This window comes from Crotalus tigris, unplaced genomic scaffold (genome assembly GCF_016545835.1).
Source record: "Crotalus tigris isolate CLP2741 ecotype Arizona unplaced genomic scaffold, ASM1654583v1 scf7180000019004.2909048, whole genome shotgun sequence".
Classification (NCBI taxonomy): Eukaryota; Metazoa; Chordata; class Lepidosauria; order Squamata; family Viperidae; genus Crotalus; species Crotalus tigris.
The window spans coordinates 1,313,175-1,336,050 of record NW_024097319.1 but is presented as its reverse complement, the minus strand read 5'-3'; the positions used below and the strand labels follow the sequence as shown (position 1 = coordinate 1,336,050).

Genomic DNA, 22,876 nt, shown 5'->3' with positions numbered 1-22,876 from the left:
TCTTGGGGTCCTGTGATCACCTTTTGTGATCTTCTGACAAGCAAAGTCAATGGAGAAGCCATATTCAATTAAGAGCCTTTTTACTAACTGAACAACTGTATTAATTCACTTAACAACTGGCAAGAGAGGTCAAAATGAGGCAAACTCACTTACAAATGTCTCACTTAACAGAAATTTTGGGCTCATTTTTTGGTTGTAAATTGAGGACTACCTGTACTGCTGGAAGCCATAACTGCAGAGTCTAACAAGATACCATGGTTTTGATAGAAGGGTCTCAGAGCATGCCCTCTGCTAGATCTGTTTAGGTTGAATAGAAACGAAAGGAGACAGATTGTCCCCAAAATATATATACTGCACAGATCCATTGGTCTATTGTGATATTCGAGTTGCAGCCACAATTCCCTAGTAGTTTTCAATGTTTTTACAACCTTATTTTAATCCTTTTTCATTTCTCCATATTGTTTTGGAACATGATTAGTTTTTTTAGAAACATGCTGAATAATTTTGCCTAAACGAAAAGGATGTTACTGCCTGCAATGAAGGAAGAAAGATGTTTTAGAGAAAACGGAGCTAAAAAGAAATTAGTAGAAAGCCTTCCTATGCCACTTCCAAGTATACCCAGAAGACTGTGTGCATGTATAAAGAATTGTAGTTTCCATGTATTATAGTGAAATTTCAGTCTATTTCCCCATAGCCATATTCTTGTATGTCTTTTTGCTTCTAATTTGACCTGCATTTCAATATGAAATAATACAACAGAGAAATCTATAACAGATATTACTTAAATCTTCTGCATTCACATTTAGATTAATGATTAATGCTAATAGGTCTATTACTATACATATGACTTCTGTGAGGGCTGAAGTCTAAAGGTTGTTGCTTTACCCTAGTTACTTCATGATCAATACTGATTTTGTCATTAGAGAAATCTTTTATATTCTTTCAAAATGTGCCCATACAAAAAATTACAACTTAGTTGAAGGAGTATGTTCTTTTAACTCTAAGCTCATTTTAGAACAACTTCATCTAGAATGGAGTTTTATAGTGAATTTGGGAAGACAGGCTAATTTATTCATACAAAACTATTGGTTCATGATTGTGAAACATACATTTTTATCACCAACATAGCATGAGCTTCTGCAGTTTCATTTGATGATCGACATATAGAAAAAAAAATTTAAGTGCTTGGATGGGAGATGATGTTCCTCAGTTCCAATTCAGGTTAAAGGTTTATATATCCCTGGCAGAAGAACAGAAGCGATGATCAAGTTAGGAATTCACATTATTGCTTCCTTTTATCAATAGACCAAAAGAGTATTATTTTGTAGTACACAAAAATATGGTTGAGTTGAGTAATGTTTGCTCTGCTTGGTGCAATCAGAGTTCAAAGCAACTATTAACAATTTGTTTTTAATGGAAAATGCTAGGGACTAAAACTTAAGGGTTCTTTACACAACAAAAAAGAAAGTCCTCTGTCAACTAAATGTTGGGTTTGCGTATGTGCTTTCCTTGAACATACTTAATATCAGACATGTTTTTATAGAAAGTTATTGTCTCAGAGCTTTTTGAGCTTGAATACATCTGGAGACTCAGTGATGTGATCTTAGATTGCATTCCTCTAGTGCAGTGTTTCCCAAACTTGACAATTTTAAGGCATGAGGACTTCAACGCTGGCTGTGGAATTCTGGGAGTTGAAGTCCACATGCCTTAAAATTGTCAAGTTTGGGAAACACTGCTCTAGTGCAGCGTTCCCAATCTTTTCTCTACCCCGCTCCCCTAGAACGCTTCTGATATATTCTTGCACCCCTTACAAAAGTTCGAAATAAGGGCAACAAATTATGCATATGCCCTATAATTTTGAAACTTCTAAACCCAAGTTTTCACACTCCCTGGAATATCGTCTTGCACCCCTGGTTGGGAACCCTGTCTAGAATATAAGAATAACAACATTAGCCATTCAAGCAGGTAAGTCTTTTGAAAGTGGGTACATGGAAAAAGAAATTTAACTTGCAATAGGATATTTTAATTAATAGAAAATCAAATTCATCAGGAAAAAGTTTGAATTCAGATAAACTCAGTCAAATATTTGGAATCACTTATTTTTACCAATGGCTAGAAAAGCAAGTTAGAGAGAAAGGAACATGATATGTACTATGTAACGCTGAATATATACTAGTAAGAAAAAGACTATTGAGCAATTAACTAACATATTGATTATGCTGTTTGCTAAATAATAAGAATGTTATTTTAAAAAACCCTAACACTAACCTTAACCCTAACCCTAACACTAACCCTACAAAAATTAATATATTTGGGATCACTTGAGTTTAGGAAGCAGTTCTTTCAAGAACAAAAATGAAACAAAACAAGCTTCAGAGCTAATTTGGATAACTAGAGGTGCTTATTTAATTTACAAAGACTTGTTTTCTCTGTGTTTTTCATCAGACTCCATTATGTACATATGTGGATTTATTTGCAGAGCCGGGGAACCTCAGAGTGGGTGGGTGGCTTTTTAGTCTTCTGATTGGGACAGTAGAAGCCAGTTAGGTGGCTTGTGCTGCAGAATGTAGATCAGAGTGGTGCTCAGCCTTAATAAACTGAAGCTTTCTAGTAACAGGGCAACAGCAAACTGAAGAGAGGTATGCCAAGGTACACAGTGCATGTCCGAGGGGAATGGCTCACTGTCCCTTGTCAAAGTGGGGCAAGTACAGTGAGATGGCTGGGAAAAGAAGCTCTGAGGCGTTACGTCAAAAACAAGCCTGATAATGGAGGTTTTGCTTCAGTGGAAGAAGTGATATTCTATGTACGATGCTGCAAAGGACTTGGATTGCTGGACCAGGATGATGCCTTGGAGGACGTCCTAGAGGACAATGAGTTTGTGGAAGTTGGTAAGCAAACTGCAAGCTACAGGTCTGAAAATATCTTGTGTAAAATCAAAGGGAACTGAATTGAAATGGTCAGAAAGGGAAAAGATGGCAGGAAACAATATAAGCTGTTCTCCAGAGAAGCCAACATCAGGAACATGTTTATGGTTAAATATACAATATTTTAGTCACACTTTCAAATATCTTAAAAGCATTTTTAGAAGGGATATTACAAACCATGCATTTTCCTTATTTATACACTGAAAGAAAATATATTAGATCTAAATTGCTGTTTTCGATGTCACATTAATCATAACACCCCAAATTTCAGCTGCAATTGTATCTCAGCTGCAAAGCAATTGTCTCTGTGCTGTTTGTCCTTTATCATTTCTCCCTATTGCTAACCCACTATCAAATTTTTGACAATCAGTTTCTGATATAGGGATCTGCTTTCTTGTAATTATTGTTAACAATATAAATTGGACTGCTATTTCCATAATGCCCATTATCACCAATATGGAAAAGATATGTGCAAATAATAAATATTTGCACATACCTTTCTGACAAAATTGTTGTATATGTCTGTTTGCTATTAAAATAGCATGAGGAACTGATTTTCTGGGGTAGAGATGGAAGAATGTAAATTGGCTGGGGTTTTTTTATGCTTCTTTAATTTAATTGTATTGCAACCTGCTCAGGGTTTTGCTCTAAGATGGATGGTCATACAAAGCTTTTACATAAATAAGGGAATTAGAAAAAAAGAAAGCATAGAGAGACACGGGGAAATGGCATAATAAGGTTTGGATGATTTAGCGTGATGGTGATGATGATTTAAATTTATATGCCACACAATACCTAGTGGATATAGTGTGCTTGATTCTGAATGTGCAGGGTATGCTTCTTATCAAAGAAAGGTAACCAAGGCATGACTTATCTGGACATAGAAATGAAGAACATCTATGTACTCATGTGATTAATTTCCCTTTCCCTCCAGTGATACAAGGAGATGTAATGTCCCCAGATTTCATTCCTTCTCAGCCAGAAGGTATTTATTCGTATCCTTTGAAAAATTTCTCAGATGTATCTTTTTTTGAAGATTCCTAGGTTGAAAAGATTTAGTTTAGTACATAATTGTATTCTTTCTCTTTCTAATAACAGTAGCCTGAAAAGAAGTTTAAATGAACAAAAGTAAAATAAATGCTTCAAAATATTCTAAAATGTAAACCATCAGCTTGTCATGTTTATTTTTCTTATATGTTATTTCAGATACAGTAAATATAGAGAACCGGAACAGGTATGGAGGAAAGGTGACTTATGAAAAGTTAGCACAGCCTTCAGCAATTTCATGTCCACATGATGTGATCAAATTAACAACCAGAATGGCCATTATCATACATTAGTGGGAACTGAAATTAAAGCCTGCTCCATAATATATATTTCATAATTTGGAATATAAATCCAAATATGTTTGCTTCCTGATCTCTCCTGATCCCTTGCTTTTTCTTCTTTTACACTATGATTTAGAATAGATGATAAATATGCAGGCTTCTTTGTTTTTGTAATTTTCCAACACTGTTTAAAAAAAAAACCTTAGTGCTCCAATAATACACCACCACAGCAACAGTATGACATGCTTCAGTGTACATGTCTAGGTTTTGATCTGCCAAACACAGTGGGAATTACTTCTGAATAAACAGAAGAAGCTACATTCCTAATACTCTCAAGTCTGGTAAATTGGTTGATTGCATAGTCAGTGGTGGGATTCAAATATGTGAACAACCGGTTGTCTGTGTGGATGCTGCTTCCAGAAGTCCATTCTGGGCCTGGTCAACAAAAAATTAACTACCGGTTCTGCCGAAGTGGTGCGAACCAGCTGAATCCCACCACTGTGCATAGTCCTAAAAAAGATGCTGGAAAGAAGCATTGCAGTTTAAGAGTTTAATAGTCTGAAAGCCTGCCTTTTGTATATAAAGTTTTTTTTAATTGCATGAAAATAGTTCCTACTAGTACAATGGTTCAATTTAAGATTATTTTTATTTTTTTCTTATAAACTGTTTTGTGGTCCTCCAGAAGGAAGAGCAATATAAAAATTAAAGAAAGAGAAATGAAAGAGAAACTCTGATGGTTCCACTTCAATGCCTTTGATTGTGCCCAAGCATCAGCAATAGCTCCACAGATTACAATTGATTGTTATTCTTGATGTCATGTTATTCACTCTCACACAGTTCTTTTGTTCAGTATCTTTATTTAGATGGAAATAGTTTGACAACAGAAGATTTGGTCAATTTAGGAAAGGGGCTGTATAAAATAAAGGTAAAGAACTGAAGAGATTTTGATGTTTTTGCCCTTTACCCATAATTAAAACACAAAATAAGTAAAATCTTTATTTTTCCAGCTTACTCCTGAAGCTGAAATTAGAGTCAAAAAATCCAGAGATGTTATTGAAAGTATTATAAGTGAACAAAGAGGTAACCATTGCTTTCATTTTATACAATTATCTTCTGGGAGCACAGACCAATATTTCCCTTCTTCTGCTTCTTACTTTGTATCCCTAGAATTTGAGAGCAAACAAAATCCCCCTGCCAACCTTATTCTGAAATAAGCAAAATGCACCTACAGTATTACCCACCCAAATTGTGGCAATGAAGTAATAGAAATAGAACTGAGTTTGCATCTGCTTCTCTGACGCCACATACATTCAGCTGGGAATAAACACCACTTTCTGTAGAAAAAGAGAAAACATATTCTTAATATAAAATAATAAAAATATTAAGACCCATCCGCTATGTTGCAATCATTGGGACAGAATGAAAGGTAGAAAATGGGAAAGGAGCCACCATGACCATCAATACAATAACCCACTAATATGAAAAAGGTATCATGAAGACAATGTTTCACCTGTGATATCATCTTCTTCAGATGCCCTATTATGTGTCCCGCATGATTCAGGACTGCGGGCAAAAGACTGCAGCAAGTAAATAGGTACACGCCCAAGGAGTCTGCTCTGATTATAAAGCATTTTGAAAGGAAGAAAGCAATAAAGCTGTTGCAATGAACAGTACTGATTGTAGTGACCCCAGCATGCCTGCTATCTGCTTCTTTATTGCTGCCATTATCATTCACCATTTTCTAAGTGATATTTGAGACAGCCCTGGAGTACAGAGCCCAAAAGGCCAGTCCTATCTAAACAATCATTGCTATAAACATGACTATCTAAGTCTCTTTCTTGAAAATAATAATAATAATAAAGCGTCTGTTTCTTTCAGTTGTCTACGGTATCACAACAGGCTTTGGGAAGTTTGCACGGACTGTTATTCCAAACAGTAAGCTACAGTATGTCACTTTTATTTCTTTCTAAACTCTGTAAAACATGACGTGTCGCAATGTATTGCGACTTTTTTCCCATTGCTGGAGCTGGAATGGGTGCAGCCTCTGGATGATGCAACCGGCCCATGGGCCGGCAATTTGAGACCCCTGATGTAAAAGAAAACTCTAGAAAATATAGACAACTTCTAAATGGTCAGCTTGAGCCAAAGGTATTTTTAATATAGTGAAATAATTTCCATAGTTTTAATTGTTTAACTTTTTGCATTAAATTTAATTCATAATGTAGTTTGAACTGACTATTTTTCGCTCTTTTCTCTCTGAGGGAGCTGCAAGTGAACTTAGTCCGGTCACATTCTGCAGGTAATGATTTATTTCTAATTATTTCATAACCATTTTTACAATCATTTTCATCCTGATAATCTTGAAGTGAACATTTTTGTTTCAGGGGTTGGGAAGCCTTTGATTCCAGAGAGATGCCGTATGCTCTTAGCTCTGAGGATAAACGTCCTAGCCAAAGGATACAGTGGACTTTCATTAGAAACTCTTCAGCAAGTCATTGAAGCATTTAATGGTAACATGATAAGTGAATCTTATCTCCTATGAAAAAGGGAGCACAATCTTTTTCTCTTCTCTATGTCTTTAAAGTAGTTGATTGCACTTTGAATAAAATGATAGAATGCTAGAGATGGACCATGTTTGCCAACATCAATATTATTTATATCCTGTAATGCTCAATGTAGTGGTAGTTAACATCTTTCAAGTAGAGAATATATGGAGCATAGGGTTCAATTGTTCGGTTCTTGGAGCTTGGCTGTTTTCTAGCAGAAGTTTCATTTCCCACCCAGGCAAGATCATCATGATGTAATGGCATTTAGTATCTTTTGCTGAAAGGAAATATAGTAATAGCAACTATTATCAATTCAGTCATCATGGCTCTGTCAAGGATCTCATTTTCAGTATACTTTAAAAACACAAGAAGCCATCTCTCCTTTCCATCTGCCACCTGAAAAATGCATGCAAACATATTCCTCTCACCCAAGTAACAATTAACCTTTTATTGGGTTTACTGATGAATTGTGGGGGAAGACAGGCAATAGTAGCACCTGAAGTGCTTTGGGGAACTGTGGCAAGGTTGATCGCACAGAAAGATTAAAAAAGTTGAGATGGTGGCTATGATCAATGTTCCACTTTTTTTTAAAAAATGTGTGTTGCCGTCTTGACTTATTTCACCATGTATGGTGGATACCCCTGTAACCTAGGATAGTGGTAGTGAATAGAGAAAGCTATTGTCCCTGTTGAAAGGCAACAGGGTAATTTTGGTTTGTCTTCCTATTCAGTGGGAACTATAATTAAAGTGCTGTGCTAAAGATGTATCTCAAACAAAGAGAAGCCCTAACCAAAGTAATTTTCCTCCATAGCATCCTGCCTGCCCTACATTCCAGAGCAAGGGACTGTTGGAGCCAGTGGAGACTTAGCACCTCTTTCCCATCTTGCCCTGGGACTTATTGGCGAAGGAAAGATGTGGTCCCCAAAGAGTGGATGGGCTGATGCAAAATATGTAAGAGAGATATTTTCTAATGTAAATGGTACATGTGCTAATGGGAGAAATCCAAAGGAAATATTTGGGAAATATCTTTATTACCCCCAACAGAAAACAGGTAAGACTTCATGGCCTCAGGTCTCATCATCAAGCAAGACACTACAACAAGCAGGTTGGAGGTAAAGTGATGACTTCAATTCATGAAGTCTGCAGGAGCATTTAAATGCTTCCTGCATTTTCCATTGCATCCATGAATGCCTATGGGATGGCCATGAAGAAGAATCAGTTTTGACCTCTAGTTTTTAATAAAGCTTTTCTCAGCCTGGACCTTCCACCTCATGTATTAGATTTTAATTAACCATTACTGTCCAAAGTTTAGGACAGAAAATCAAACAAGTACTTGAACTCATTTCCACCTATTATTTTCTCCTTTACACAATTCAATATAGTTATACAAATCAATGTCCTGCTAGCAGCAAAGAGACACATTTGATAAATAAACGCCATCATGGAATGGGAACTTTTTTATTTTATAATCAAACATCTTAAGATGCCAAGCAAACTGTCTAGAACAACAAATTAAGCATAATTTGTTAATAAAATATACTCTAAATATTTATTTATCTACATGTAGTGTACCTTCAAATCAGTTTTGACTCCTAGAAACTGCCTGGATAAACACAGTTTTCTTAGTTTTTCAGAAGTAGCTTGAGAGTGAATGATTGGCCAAAATTATCCAGCTGGTTTCATGTCTAAGGCAGGCCTTGTGCTTTTAATCATTATATCAAACTGGCTCTCATCTTCATATATTCTAACTAATATATTTGTAGCCTTTAAAGCTAAGATTTTTCCCCCCATTGATTTTTTTTGTAACATCTTTTTAGAAATTAGTATAATTTCAGAAAATGCCACTTCAGTTAAAAATTTCTGGAAAATCTTGTTTGATAGTATTAGGATTTTTAAAATCTATCTAGGGAGACCTTTATATACTTTATAAAGTATATATGGCATACTTTCATAGTATATATTTTTTTGAAAAAAACAGACTGTTTTATATTATTACAGCAGATTAATTTGATCTATAGTCTGAATAAGATGAAGTATAAGAGACATGGAGATGTATAAGACAAACCTGTTCTTCCAAATTGCCTGTTCTAAGTAATATCTACAATATAAAGGGCTTCTACAGGTAGTCCTCAATTTATGACTGGTCTTTTAACAGCCATTCAAAGTTATGATGACCTCAGAAAGGGTTCTTTAAAATTGTAAAATTTTGTGCCCCTTTTCCTGTGGTCACATGATTGCATTTTGGGGACTTGGTAAAGTGCTCACATTTATGACTGATTGCCCCATTGAACAGTCATGTGACTGTAATTTGCATTTTTTTTCCTGGTCTCCGACATTTTTGCCAGTTTCCAGCAAAAAAATATCCATTTAGAAGAATGGATTCATTTAACAACTGCATGATTCGCTTACTAATTGCCATAAAATGATCCAAAATTGAGTCCAGTCATGTGGTGCCTAACTTATAAGCACAACAATTTAAACCAAAATTCTGGTTTTGATTATATCCTAAGTCAAGGACTACCTGTACTCTAGCTTGCTTGAAGATGAATAAAAGTCTCTGTAACTGTAAACATTAATATTCTAGGGTTCCTGGTCATGGGAAAGTGTGTGCTTCAGTTGAAGCATACACAATTAGAAACCACCTACTGCCTGAGGAGAAGCATTTCACTAAGTTAAGGCAATCTGAAGAAAAGCATTGGAACTGGAACATTTAACACAATACAAATGTGTTAAATGGTTATATACAGAAAAAAAAGTTCCATAATAAACTTAATAAACTTTCTTGGTACTGCTTTATAGGTGCTGGAAGCTCATGGACTCAAACCAATTACTTTAAAACCAAAGGAGGTAATCAAATGCATGTTTGTTTCCCAATATCACAGTTTCGATTGGCAGATAATTTATTATATAGGTACATAATGTAGCACTGAATTGTTTTAGTGAATCAAAGAGGCCTGTATCTTCTGCAGAAAAAAATGTAAAGTTGACATAGGGAAACAGTTTCATTCTCCCACTTTCCTTCTTTTTTAAGACGTACAATCTTTTCCTCCCCTTATAACTCATTCATATGCCCAAGGTCCACATAAGTTTCTTTTACATATTCTTATTTAGCTGTGCTAGATTGCAGCTGAGTACTCAGCACAAGATTAATTGAACTTTGCTTTATATAATGAAAGTTTTCCTTATGTAGTTGAATGGAATATACTTGAGTGTTTTGCACATCCCCCCTCTCAAAAAAAACTCCTGGCACGTAGGAACTACCAAGAGTAAAATTTTACTGAAAGATCCATTTAGGCACAGCAGAAGCAAAGTCAGTTTTGAGGTTTTTCCATGAAAACCCACATAGGTAAAATCCCCTTTTCATCCCGGGCTGCCCATACTTCATTGTCCACCAATTACATTCAGTACTTTTGTTTTGGGAAAACATTCTGCTCCAGCTGGTAGATCTGAGAACTTGGCCTTAGTGGTTATCACCTCTTCAGTGGCAGAAGGCTCTCATGCATTCCCCACCCTAGGAATTTACCGACCGCCATCCCTTCTCTATTTGGCAAACTGCGAGCTGAAGGTTGATGCAGAAAACGAAGAAAGCGAGTCAGCTTTGACAAGAGGTCTTAAATTAACTATATGTGAAACACTCAAGAAATTCAGACTGAAGCTTCATGTCTTCATGGAGTTTTCTAGATGACAGGACTGCTAGGAAGGTAAATTGTAGCCAGTCGTGAGATATGACTATCAGAAAGGTAATTTCAAGTTGAACAAATGTTGGAATGAAGAACTTAAATAGCTTCTTTCCCCACCCAGACTATTTCCTGATATTGCTTTGGGATGAAGCACAAGAGGAAACATCTTGTGTGGTTTGGGCCAGGAAAATATAGGAAGGACATACAAATGTCTTTGAACAGAAAGACTCACTGAATATAACCCTTGGCGTTTCTTTGAAGGGTCTGGCTCTTATCAATGGAACACAAATGATAACTTCTCTGGGATGCGAAGCAGTTGAAAGAGCCAGTGCAATTGCTAGACAAGCTGACATTGTGGCTGCCCTCACACTGGAAGTTCTCAAGGGCACAACAAAAGCCTTTGATACGGGTTGGTATTTTTAAAGCATAGTATAGACTAAGGTCTGTCTGTCTGTCGGTCTGTCTCACTTTCTCTCTATGGTAATTTGCTCACTTTCCCTCTGTGGTAATATTCTTTATTCAGAGACCTATTCCAGAAAAATCCCTCAGCAATTCTAAAACATATTTTGGTCGTATCTATAAGTCACCTGAGCTTGCCACAAATAATGGACAACAGTATTACAGATTTTTTACAAAATATATACATTAGTTTGCAAATTTGTGGCATACATTTTCAACAATACTAATTCTCACTGTGGCAACCAAACTAGCATCATCACATAACCAGTAACTTTAGAATAATCCAAAACTTTGCAAAAAATATTTAGGAACATACTTTTAACAGTAACAGTTGCTTGGGAGACCAAACAACTCAATCAGAATAGGTTATCTTCTATACATTATATTCCTGGGCATAGATGTTAGCTGATTGCTGTGGGCAGAGAATGGAAGTAAAATGGAAGTAATCATTTTTTTAAAAAGAATACTGTTTGGATCCCAAACAAAAGCACTCCATATATTACACCATTTTATATTAGGTCCCATTCATTGAAAGAAATAGGAATACACTGAATGATTACCAAATGTTTTATATCACACTGCTAGATTTTAATTGATTACAACTTTAAATTATTTTTTTCTGTACTGCATTCCCCTTAAATATAGTCTTAAGTTTATACAAAACTAAACAAGAAAGCTTTTCACAAGTAAAGGGAAGCTGTTACCTCTTTATCCTTATTGCTTTTTTGTTTATTTATTGCTGTTTAAATTAATAACAAGAAAGAAAAGAACAAATAGGAAAATAATAGCAGTAGGGGCATACATTGTCAATGAGATTCAAAAAACACATAAAAAGTGCTATAATGAAAAAGTGAAAAAAAATGACAAAAATATTTTACATGTAGTCCTTGATTTATGACCACTACTGACCCCAAAATTTCTATTGCTAAGTAAGACAAGTGAGTTTTGTCCCATTTTATGACCTTTCTTGCCACAGTTGTTAAGTGAATCACCGCAGTTGTTAAATTAATAGCACAGTTGTTAAGTGAATCTAGTTTCCCCATTGAATTTGCTTGTCAGAAGGTTGCAAGAGGTAATCACATGACCCTAGGACACTGCAACCGTTATAAATACATGCCAATTGTCAAGCATCCAAATTCTGATCAAGTGATCATGAGGATGCTGCAACTGTCAGCATCCTCATGTGAAAAATGGTTGTAAATTACTCTTTTCAGTGCCATTGTGACTTCAAATGGTCACCAAATAAATGATTGTAAGTTGAGGACTACCTGTAAACTTTTGTATGATATGTCATTATATCAATAGACAGATTCAATTCTATATATATTTCTCTAATGAAAATATTATTCAAAATGTATATATTTCTGATACATTTATATGATTATTTCTTAACCTACTGTATTCTTTATAAATGAATCTGATATTTCATTATACTTGTCCATACAAAGTTTATGTCTATCAGCTCATGTATGGCACATATAATCACTGAGTAGGAGAATTTATCTTTCCAGTATTGCAGTAGTAAGGGCACAGATAATTTATTTGCACTGTCGGTTTCAAATCTCATGTAGTTCAGGAAACATTATCCTCTGAGAATTTTAGTTTTTATCATATAATCATGTTAACATAATCCATTACTTTCTCTCAAAACTTGGTAAGTATAGGGCACTGTAAAAACATGTGTTTTAAAGATGCATTACCCTTATTACATCTCCAAAAATGTTCCTTATCTATACAAATTTAGTGAAATCCACTACATTCCAAATATCTTTTTTTTGTTGTTGTATAAGTTATAATTTGAGGTCCATTGACATTTTTGCTGTAAAGGTAGTTCTTGGCTCACAACCATAGTGGAGGCTACTCATTATGGTCAGAAGACATGACAGCCATTAAGGGAAATGCCCACATTTTTGCCTTATGACACCCCTCCTTCCCTGCTCTCCTTGATACAGTCATTAAATGAACTCATTGGGTCATTAAACAAAGCAAGAGTTGCCTCAGGGGTCCCAGAAGAAGCCCTGGGAGGCCTAGCACAGGCATATTTTCCCCCATATCTCCATGTTTTTCTTAATTTTCAAAGGTTCCCATAAAGTCAATTTGGTCAAATTTCAATCTTCCTTCATTTATTTTCTGCAAATATTTTACTTCTTTATCCTTACTTTAAATCAGATATTCATGCACTGCGACCACATCAGGGGCAGATTGAGGTAGCTTTTCGATTCAGGTCTCTTTTAGATTCTGATCATCATCCTTCTGAAATAGCAGGTGAGTAATTATTGGCAGTTGATATATACTTAATTTATCCAATTAGTGCAATCTTTTATTAATAAACTAAAAATGACATTTCTGCTTAATTTAAAATAGTATTTTGAATCATGACTACTATTTGCTGCTTAAAAAATCACATATATAGAATATTTAGAATTCATTAAACATGTTATAATATAAAATTAGTCTGAATATAGAACTTACCTGTAAACACATGACATGTACATTTCATTGTAAAATAATAAAATATTATTCGCACCAAAATTCAATATACTGTTACTATGTGAATCCAGAGTTACAGAAGTGAAAACAGTTGCCACATAATTCATATATAAAATATTTTGATGCAAATCCCATATTTTAATACCGCACTGTGAAGATTTCACCCAAATATTAATGCAGGTCTTCCAAAACAAACATTATTTGCTTTGTTTCTTTTACAGAATCACATAGATTTTGTGATAGAGTGCAAGATGCGTACACATTACGTTGTTGTCCTCAGGTAAAGCTTCAGAAATTCCTTCAGATATACAACATGTAGCCAGAATCTTAATATACTTTCCAAATTAACCAAAGTTAGTTTTATAAGCAAGTGCAATTCACAAGTAAAACTAATGACATTAACAAAAAAAAATACCAATTCCAACAACTGTACTTAAGAATGACAATTAATAAGTAGTACTACCTGCATGCAGCTAAGTGGCAGCATCCAGTTACCTTTGACTGAAGTCAGAAAAATTAGACAGGCAAGCAAGTAGATTAGAAATCAACAGGAAATCCCAGGGCTGAAGGCTAATTGCAGAAAATGACTTAGATAAAGAAGACAACAGGAGATCATTTTCAAATTGTTCTCAGGAAAATTTCACTCAATCTTTACTTGAAAGACACTTACTTCAGCATGTGGGCCTCTAAATACTCACAGTCTGAGCAAGTTATAGTATCTAGTCAATCTTGTCTGAAGTTCAGACAAGTTCACTTGTCTTATCAGTAAGGTAATTTTGATTGGATATAACCAATGCTTTTTTTGTAAAAAAAAAAAAGGTGCAGGAATTCACACATGTCATACAACCAGCCTTGCCTACCCTACAAGGTTCCATCCAAAAAAGGTGCCGGAACTCCGTTCTGAGCGTTCTATGACAAAAAAAGCCCTGGATATAACATAGTATGTAGGTCCTATCCTGAATATCAGGGTTTTAGTACTTGGAAAAAACAGCCTGGAAGAAGATAGTAATAAACCATTTCCTATTGCTGCCAAAAATTTTATGGACATCTTTATCAAAGTCACCAGGAACTTCTTTGACTTCAAAGAGATTATACTGTACAAAAAAATGTTTTCCAAACAGATTATATTTGTTATAGAAGTAAAATCTATATGGAATGATCATTTCAAAGAATGAAATTCTTGGCTAAATAATTCAATTAGTTGAATAATTCTATTAGTTAAATAATTCTAGAGAATAATTTAACAATAGTGAAAAATTGTCACCTGTGAATAGATTATTTATAACAAATTAAGCATTGCTGCATGCACTATAGTAATAGTTAAATTTATTAAACACATGCAGCATATTGCATAGGAAACTTACGCAGAGATATTTTGCAGGCTTTGTTTATTGAGTGAACACAATGTCTACCTTTCCTTAACTCCATATGTTCTGCCCACACTTGTGATCCAACCAAACATCAATCCTGTAAAGTATGCTGTGAATATAAGCTGCATACTTGTATTGTCTACAAAGTATCAGGCATTATTATGAAACTAATGTTCTGTTTAATCAACAAAGATGGAAAGAGTGGACTTGTTTTAACAGAATTTTGAACTGAAGCCTCTGAAGGGTTGCGGCATTAGGAAGGTTAAGAACCACTGCTCTAAAATGAATAATGGTTTACCAAAAAATAAAAAACTTCTACCTTTTTCTTGTAGGTTCATGGTGTTGTGAATGACACAATTGCCTTTGCAAAGAACATAATTATCACAGAGCTCAATAGTGCAACAGACAATCCTGTATCCTTTTTTTAATTTTTTTTTACTTTAAGAGTTCTATTACAAGAAGTAAATTTGGATTGTGAGAGATTAGATTAGATTAGATTAGATTAGATTAATTAGATTAGATTAGATTAAGAAGCACATTTATTCTCTGTACAACACAGGATCAAACTATCTCAATGTACTTCTTTTGTACTGATTACCCTTTTTTGTACTGCATCCATGTTCATTCATCACCCTTTCATTATTGACTCTATATCTATGTACTTCTTAAATATTCCATTCCCATTCCTTTCAAGTTACCTATACATTTCATAATATTCAACTTCATGTGACAATGTGGCAGAATACACTCCTGTATACAAACATTTTGACTTCTTTCAACAAACATTTATTCCTCACAAGAAGCTACATAACATCCACTATCTTTCTACCATCATTTCCATATCTTAAACATTTTCCATTCATTTCCGCATCTCTATAAATATATTCTAAAGTTCACAAATGTATGCATTCATTCTAGTTTTTTCCCCCAATATAAGTATAACTTGCAATTCTTATCTCTGTTTTCTCTTTCAAACCTTTGTCTCATACATGTTAAATTGTAATTCTTGGCTCTTTCTTTCTTCACACAATCTATCTAACATTCATTGCAATCCATTCTGCTTCACAGCAAATGGAATGACATTTCAAAGTGCGTGTACATTAACTTTCCAATTAACATACCTCTAATGTCACAATAAGCTATATATTTATTCATAAATACATTAAACATTTAAGGGAACATCATGTACCATGGTCTGACTCCTAGAACCATTTACTAAATATGTCTTTTATGCTCCTTCATTTTTTAGTTCCATTATTATAACTCTTTTACTATATTTAGCAACCAATCTTCAATTCCATATTTGTGCAGAAACACTCAAGCCTATTGACTTTATCATATATTTTCTATGCATCAAAAGGGTATATGCTTACCTCTCACTCAAATAACTTTAAAAATAAGGTGACCAATTTTTTTACAATGAAAAGGAGGACACAAATAAATTGAAGAAAAAAATATTGTAAATAAAAGAAACATTTTATTCATTACAACAATAATACAGAATACACTATAATATGATTAATGCATAATAAAAAAACATTTGTAACAATAACATTTTATATTGTAATTATGCTTACATGTTGCACCCCCACCCGCAGCCGCCCTGCCAGCACTGCTGCCCCGCCATGTAGAGAGGACCCCATGGCTCCCAAAGCACCGGCTGCGCCGGCTCCGGCCCCAGGGAACAGCCCGCCGTTGACACACCCCACCTGCAGCCGCGCCTCCAGCACCACCGCCCACCCTGCACAGCCCCGTGTAGAGCAGGCCCCGCGGCTCCCACAGCATGGGGGCAGCCGGCCACCACCGCCCCTCACACCCCCACCCGCAGCATCCCTGCCGCCCCTGCCTCTTGCGCCCACAGCCATTATTGCCCTAGCAGGGCCGAAGATCAAGAGAAAGTTACTATGGCATCGCCGCTCCAGTCTCCTCCAGATATCTTCGGGACTAACTAGGAGATGGTGTAGTTGGGTAGCAAGGAGAGGTGCAAAGTTCCTGCCAATTTGCCTTCGCTGCAGACAACTTACACATGCAAAGTTTGCCGGCCGGGTGTTTTGGCGCGCTCAGCAGCAATTCCTATTGGCTTTTGAAAGCCAATAGGGGGAGTAGCACAGCTCATGCAAAAGTTTAAAAAAAAAATCAAAAAAAGGTGCCGGAACGCCATTCTGAGTGTTCTATGAGAAAAAAAAGCCCTGCAGATTAGTCTTCAAATATCAAAAAGGAGGACATGTAGGAGGACACTTTTTGAGGGAGGACAGAACTCACAAAAGGAGGACTGTCCTCCCTAAAGGAGCATGGTTGGTCACATTAAAAATGATTTGCTAAGTCCCATCTGTACTATGAAATAAGTAAATGAATTAATATATTAAAATTGTGGAGTTTAATCTGATCAAAGGACTCATTTTTAAACCCATCATATTAATTCTTAATTTTGGGGGGTAAAGATGGTTTTTGCTGACCGGAAGGAGACAATTTCTGGAGGAAATTTCCATGGTGAATATCCAGCCAAGGTAGGTGTCTAAAATTTCTTTCTCTAACATGTATTTACTAATATTGAAATTAGGAGGGAGGGAGGATAGCTAAAATTCCTACCTCTAAAACTATTCAACTTGCAGGCTTTAGATTACCTTGCAATTGGTGTCCATGAACTTGCTGCAATTAGTGAAAGGCGAATCGAACGACTCTGTAATCCATCACTCAGTGAATTACCACCATTTTTGGTTACAGAAGGAGGTCTAAATTCTGGTTTCATGATTGCACATTGCACAGCAGCTGCCTTGGGTGAGTACATAGGCTCACAGGCATTTGAGGACTTGGGAAAATATGAACTTCTCACCTGAAATTGGGAGTATTGATAACAGTGCATTCTGTCTGTTTTATGATAGTACTGTAGTGCATACAATTTTTTTGACAATTTCTTGTGCATATCTTTTTGCATCTAAGGCTATCAATTACAATCTGGCACTGTGCCAATACTTCTGTACATTGACAGCATGATTCTCTATATGCAATATCATCTTAGGATAAATAACAGTCTGGCTTGTAGGCTTATTCCCAGATATATATGCATAATATAGCATATATATTGAAAGCCTTCCTGAGCATAGCAAATATTGTGTAGGTAGATGAAAAAATACACTCAGTTATATAGAAATATTGTAGAAGCTAATATCCCACCATGGTTGGGCTATTTCATGAAGGCAACAATCTGAAGCTTACTTTCAAATCAACTATGACTATTAGCAAAGAAAAAAAACATAGAAAGTTTATGAAAGGTCTGCACAGTATCTATCTATTTACCTGAAGTACCTCCCCATCACAAGCCTCTCTCTGATGACTCACATCTGGCCCATCACAAGACCCTCACTTGACACTCCCACACCTGAAGCCCTTATATAAGTAGAGCACTGACACAGACACCCACTAAATACTGCTGAAGAGGTTACCTAGCCTGATAAGGAAAAGTTCAGAAATCAACCCTCCAGCTAGGAGAACGAACCTTCACCCTCATCCTACACCCGAGCTACAGATATTCACCACTACAGTATTGCAAATTCTTTATTTTTTATTTTGAATATGTAAATAGTTACATGTATATAGTTAAGTAGACATTCAGCTTTGATGAAGAAAGATAGCAAACTCAACTTTAGACTAGGCAGAACTTACTGTTGGCTTCTGTTCACTTTAGGATACATTGAAATGTAGAATTTGACCACTTCCTAAAGCAGTGGTTCTCAACCTTTTTAATGCCGCGACCCCCAACCGGTCGTAAGTCGAGGACTACTCAACTGGTGCAGCACCGTTTGCAGAATGGGACTTTTGGCGGGCTCAGCAGGGCAGAGACAGCCTGGACAATTCCTATTGGCTTTTGAAAGCCAATAGAATTAGACTCTATTCAAGAGAGTCTATTCTATTGGCTTTCAAAAGCCAATAGAATAAAAGGGAGTAGCACAGCCAAGGAAAAGGGGAAAAAAATGGCGGACTGCGTTGATTGGCGACCCCCGTGAAATGGTCGTTCGACCCCAAATGGGGTCCCGACCCACAGGTTGAGAACCACTGGCCTAAAGTTTTGGATACAATACTATTATTACAAAGAACTTTAATGGCTGGTTGTTCTTTATAACGGGACATTGTTTCCATTGTTATTTACTTTTGAGGCCAGCATTTATTTCTTCTGAACTTTTGCAGTTTCAGAGAATAAAGCTTTGTGCCACCCCTCTTCTGTGGACTCTCTTTCAACCAGTGCTGCAACAGAGGATCATGTCTCCATGGGAGGATGGGCTGCAAGAAAAGCACTTAAAGTCATTGAGCATGTGGAACAAGGTAAAGCTAAGTGGCAGTCTCCTAGGAAGACACAGGGCATCACAGCAAAGCTTCATGAGGTACATTTGTGTGTTAGATTCCTATGAGGCTGAACAAAAGCAGGATTCCAAGATAGGCAGTGGCATTGTTAGAAATAGGAATGGCTGAATCAATGATTCTTCTCATTCCTTGCTTTACAGGGTTTGTTTTTAATCAACTATCCAGACAAAATTCATTGGTCTTTTTAAAATCTACAGAGAATTTGCTTCCTTTAAAAATGGACTCTTGGCCTTTTTTTTCTTTTCACAATATCATTGGAATGTCTCCTATATTCTAGCAGATCATAAGATCACTATTACTCATAATGTAACCAAATTTTGCCTCGCTGCTACAACATTGTCTGATAAAATTGTATTTCTTTGACTCTTTTAAATTTTCTTCCTCTCCTTTTCTTTTACTTCTTTTTAATTGTTTTAACTTTTTATTTTTATGATATATGAAGAATTTTATGTATTGGTCAAAGACCGGCCTATCACAGTCCCACATATTAACAGCAGACTCTTCTTAGAGCTGCTTCAGGAAATACTACAACAGAGAATCAGTCCCTGAGATGAGCCCACTGCTGCTGTGACTTTGTGGAGGTACTTTTGCTACAAAGCTAAAGAAAAAGCAAAGATTCCTGATAAGTTCGTACATTTTCAATAGAGAGTCAGGTTTGGAAGCATGCATATCAATGAGACTGTGTTCACATTGGCATTCATTTTGCCATGAATCTGCTGGAATTAAAAACTAGCCTTTGTTCCCAGCAACATCTGTAGCTAAATTCTTTAACATCTCTAATGAGCTTGAGGAGAGATGAAAATCGCTTGGCATCTAAGTGGCACAACAAGACTTTCTAAAGTACAGAACCATTATGAGGGGCATATTTAGGCTCCTTCAGACAGCTCAGTGCTTTGAAATGTATTGTAAGCAGCCCCAATGTGTAAGGTGTAAGATTGTGAAATATATCAGACTAAAAATATGTTTTTAGTTGCTGATCTTGGATAGATTGTCATAGTATACTTCATTAGAGGTTAAGGTAGCTCAAATGAAAAAGCTTTATCCTTTTTTATTATTCTGTGGGTATCTTATTTTGGCATTTCTGTATTATGAACAGCTTGGTGCAGATGTATTATTAATGGCATTGGATATTATTAAATCATTTTATCTGGTCTGTGACCATAATAAAGACTATGGTGCTTGCCCTCGTTGTTTATTCGTTGTTTATAATTTTGCCTAATGTTTGCACAATGCATGTTAACTTGTGGTCTTGAATTGCTTAATAAATCTACAGTTTAATTTGACTTTTACTTTTCCCTTCATATTTAACCTACAGATCAATTTCTTGCATTTCTTGGCAAATGACAAAATATCTGTATAATTTGTTCAGAAGTCCACTCTCATTCACATCTCAAAGTGCCAACTGGGTTCTGTGACTCCAGTCGTTGAATGTTACATCTTGAACTCTTTTCAGCTAACCAAGCAGTTTCTTGTTGCTTTTATTCACTAGTGCTGGCTATAGAATTGTTTGCAGCATGTCAGGGCATTGAGTTTCTACGCCCCCTCAGGACTACAACCCCATTGGAGAAAGTCTATGACCTTGTGCGGTCTGTTGTCAGGTATATCAAACAACTATTCCCACAGATTATAGCTTCTGGGAACATTGGCCAAATATTAACAAAACTATACTAACAGGACTAAATTTAGGATTTTAATTTGATGTTTTTCAGGCCTTGGATAAAAGATCGTTTTATGGCCCCTGACATTGAAGCAACTCACCGATTGCTTGTAAATCAGAAGGCAAGTTGTTGTTATGCATATACATTCATGCAAATAACTTTGTGTACCTAGCAATTGTTGATAATTCATTACAAGATTTAGTATTCACTGCTTTATGAAAAATATTTAAGTGTTTAACTTAAATAACATGTTAAATATTTAATGATACTCTTCAGATGTGTTAGGACTATAATTCTCATAATTCCCAGTCAACATAAGCAAGATTAAATCAAGGTTGTAGCAGCTACTGTGAGAAAACAATAGCATATTTATTTCAAATACCTATATTTATTTATCAAAAGTTTCCCAGGTCAGCTCATTAGTGGTAAATGTTGGAAAACAAACAAAACAAAACAAGAAATGATTGGCATAAAATAATTAGCGAGCCAATAAAAACAAATATTTAAACAAGGAAAGGAAAAATGGAATCTGTAAAATGTGGGCAGATAAGGAAGTATTCTTTCACTTGTTACTAAAGAGGTAAAATTGGTGATAGGCAGATATATGGAATTTCAGAATAAAAAAGAAAAAAATTGGAAGGAGTTTTTTATCTTGATTGGGTGATGTGGGCAACCTGGCTTCAATCAGTTACATTAATAAAATCATAATAAATGAATGAATGAATGAATGAAAAATGGAATCTGTAAAATGGGGGAAGATAAGGAAGTATTCTTTCACTTGTTACTAAAGAGGTAAAATTGGTGGTAGGCAGATATATGGAATTTCAGAATAAAAAAGAAAAAAATTGGAAGGAGTTTTTTATCTTGACTGGGTGATGTGGGCAAACTGGCTTCAATCAGTTACATTAATAAAATCAGAATGAATGAATGAATGAATGAATGAATGAATGAATGAATGATAAAACAAACTTGCCCCCGAAATATTCTGAACGTCAGACCCCATAAGACTTAGCTTTATAGCGGACACATGTAGGGCAAAACACCTGTTGCCTGTTCCTAATTTTAGCGTGTCTCCTGTTTATTAGTTATTTTGACATATGCTCCAATATTTTGCTGAGTTTCAGGATCAGACTTTGCCTTTTCTTCTAACTCGCTTTTTTATTTTCTACATCTAGGTTTGGGAAGTAGCTGAACCATACATTGAGAAATATAGAAGGGAACATATTCCAGAATCCAGACCCATTTCCCCAACTGCATTTTCTCTATCAGCCAGTAAAAGTGCTTCTTGTCACCACCATCACCACAGTGATTCTGAAGAACACGATGAACAGTGAAAACTATCAGAACTGAACCTCAGTATTTCATATGCTGGATCATGTTATGTGTTGTAAAATTCCCATAGTTTATTCTAAATGGTATTTTTTGGGGGGGTTATTTTCAAAACCAGAAATACTGATAGAAAAGTTGCTGAAATAATGTTATTATTTCACAAATTTTAAAAAGAGAATACATAGATTTAATTTATTATAAAATTAATGGAGATTGGACTGGAATGAAATCCTATGTAGTAATTACGTTTCATGGCAAAGTTAATAAAATCAACGTCAGGCCAAAATTAAGACAGTTAATATGAAGCAAACTGTTCCAGTATATTAAAATAAATATATTTAATGTTACAGTTTTTACAGAAATTAATCCTTAAATCTTTTCAGAAATGAATGCTAAATTCATACTTTCACCAAATAAATCCAGCACTAGAATTGTGCATAATACACAGGAGCAATGAGAGATATTGTAGAAGTATAGTAAAGTACAATTTGGTAGCAATCCATATTTGAAGGCTATAAGCCACATCTTAAAAGTTTCATATGACTAAGTATTTATACATGTCCTCTTACCCCCGTCTGAGAATATATAGGTTTGTTTAATTAATAAATAAATCGCTTTTGATGGACTTCTTTGCATGATATACTGTAGCCTTCCTTGTATCTCAAGTTAATACTGCTAAGGCCAGCTGACTTTGGATTTTTCTAATTTAATGTGGAAGTACTATTTTCCATCT

At 35.5% G+C, this 22,876-nt stretch overlaps 1 protein-coding gene across 1 annotated transcript; it reads left to right on the top strand.

Annotated features, from left to right (window-relative positions):
• The first annotated feature begins 2,534 nt into the window (after positions 1 to 2,534).
• Positions 2,535 to 22,769, top strand: HAL (histidine ammonia-lyase). Its single transcript, XM_039358188.1, has 20 exons — positions 2,535 to 2,888; positions 3,859 to 3,919; positions 4,131 to 4,158; positions 5,103 to 5,177; positions 5,260 to 5,332; positions 6,131 to 6,197; positions 6,514 to 6,551; positions 6,637 to 6,762; positions 7,610 to 7,749; positions 9,598 to 9,645; positions 10,740 to 10,887; positions 13,107 to 13,202; positions 13,649 to 13,707; positions 15,130 to 15,210; positions 17,239 to 17,304; positions 17,410 to 17,575; positions 18,983 to 19,117; positions 20,646 to 20,754; positions 20,866 to 20,935; positions 21,990 to 22,769. The coding sequence occupies exons 1-20, from the start codon at positions 2,642 to 2,644 to the stop codon at positions 22,146 to 22,148; spliced, it is 1,992 nt and encodes a 663-aa protein (XP_039214122.1). The 5' UTR covers positions 2,535 to 2,641; the 3' UTR covers positions 22,149 to 22,769.
• Positions 22,770 to 22,876: the final 107 nt, after the last annotated feature.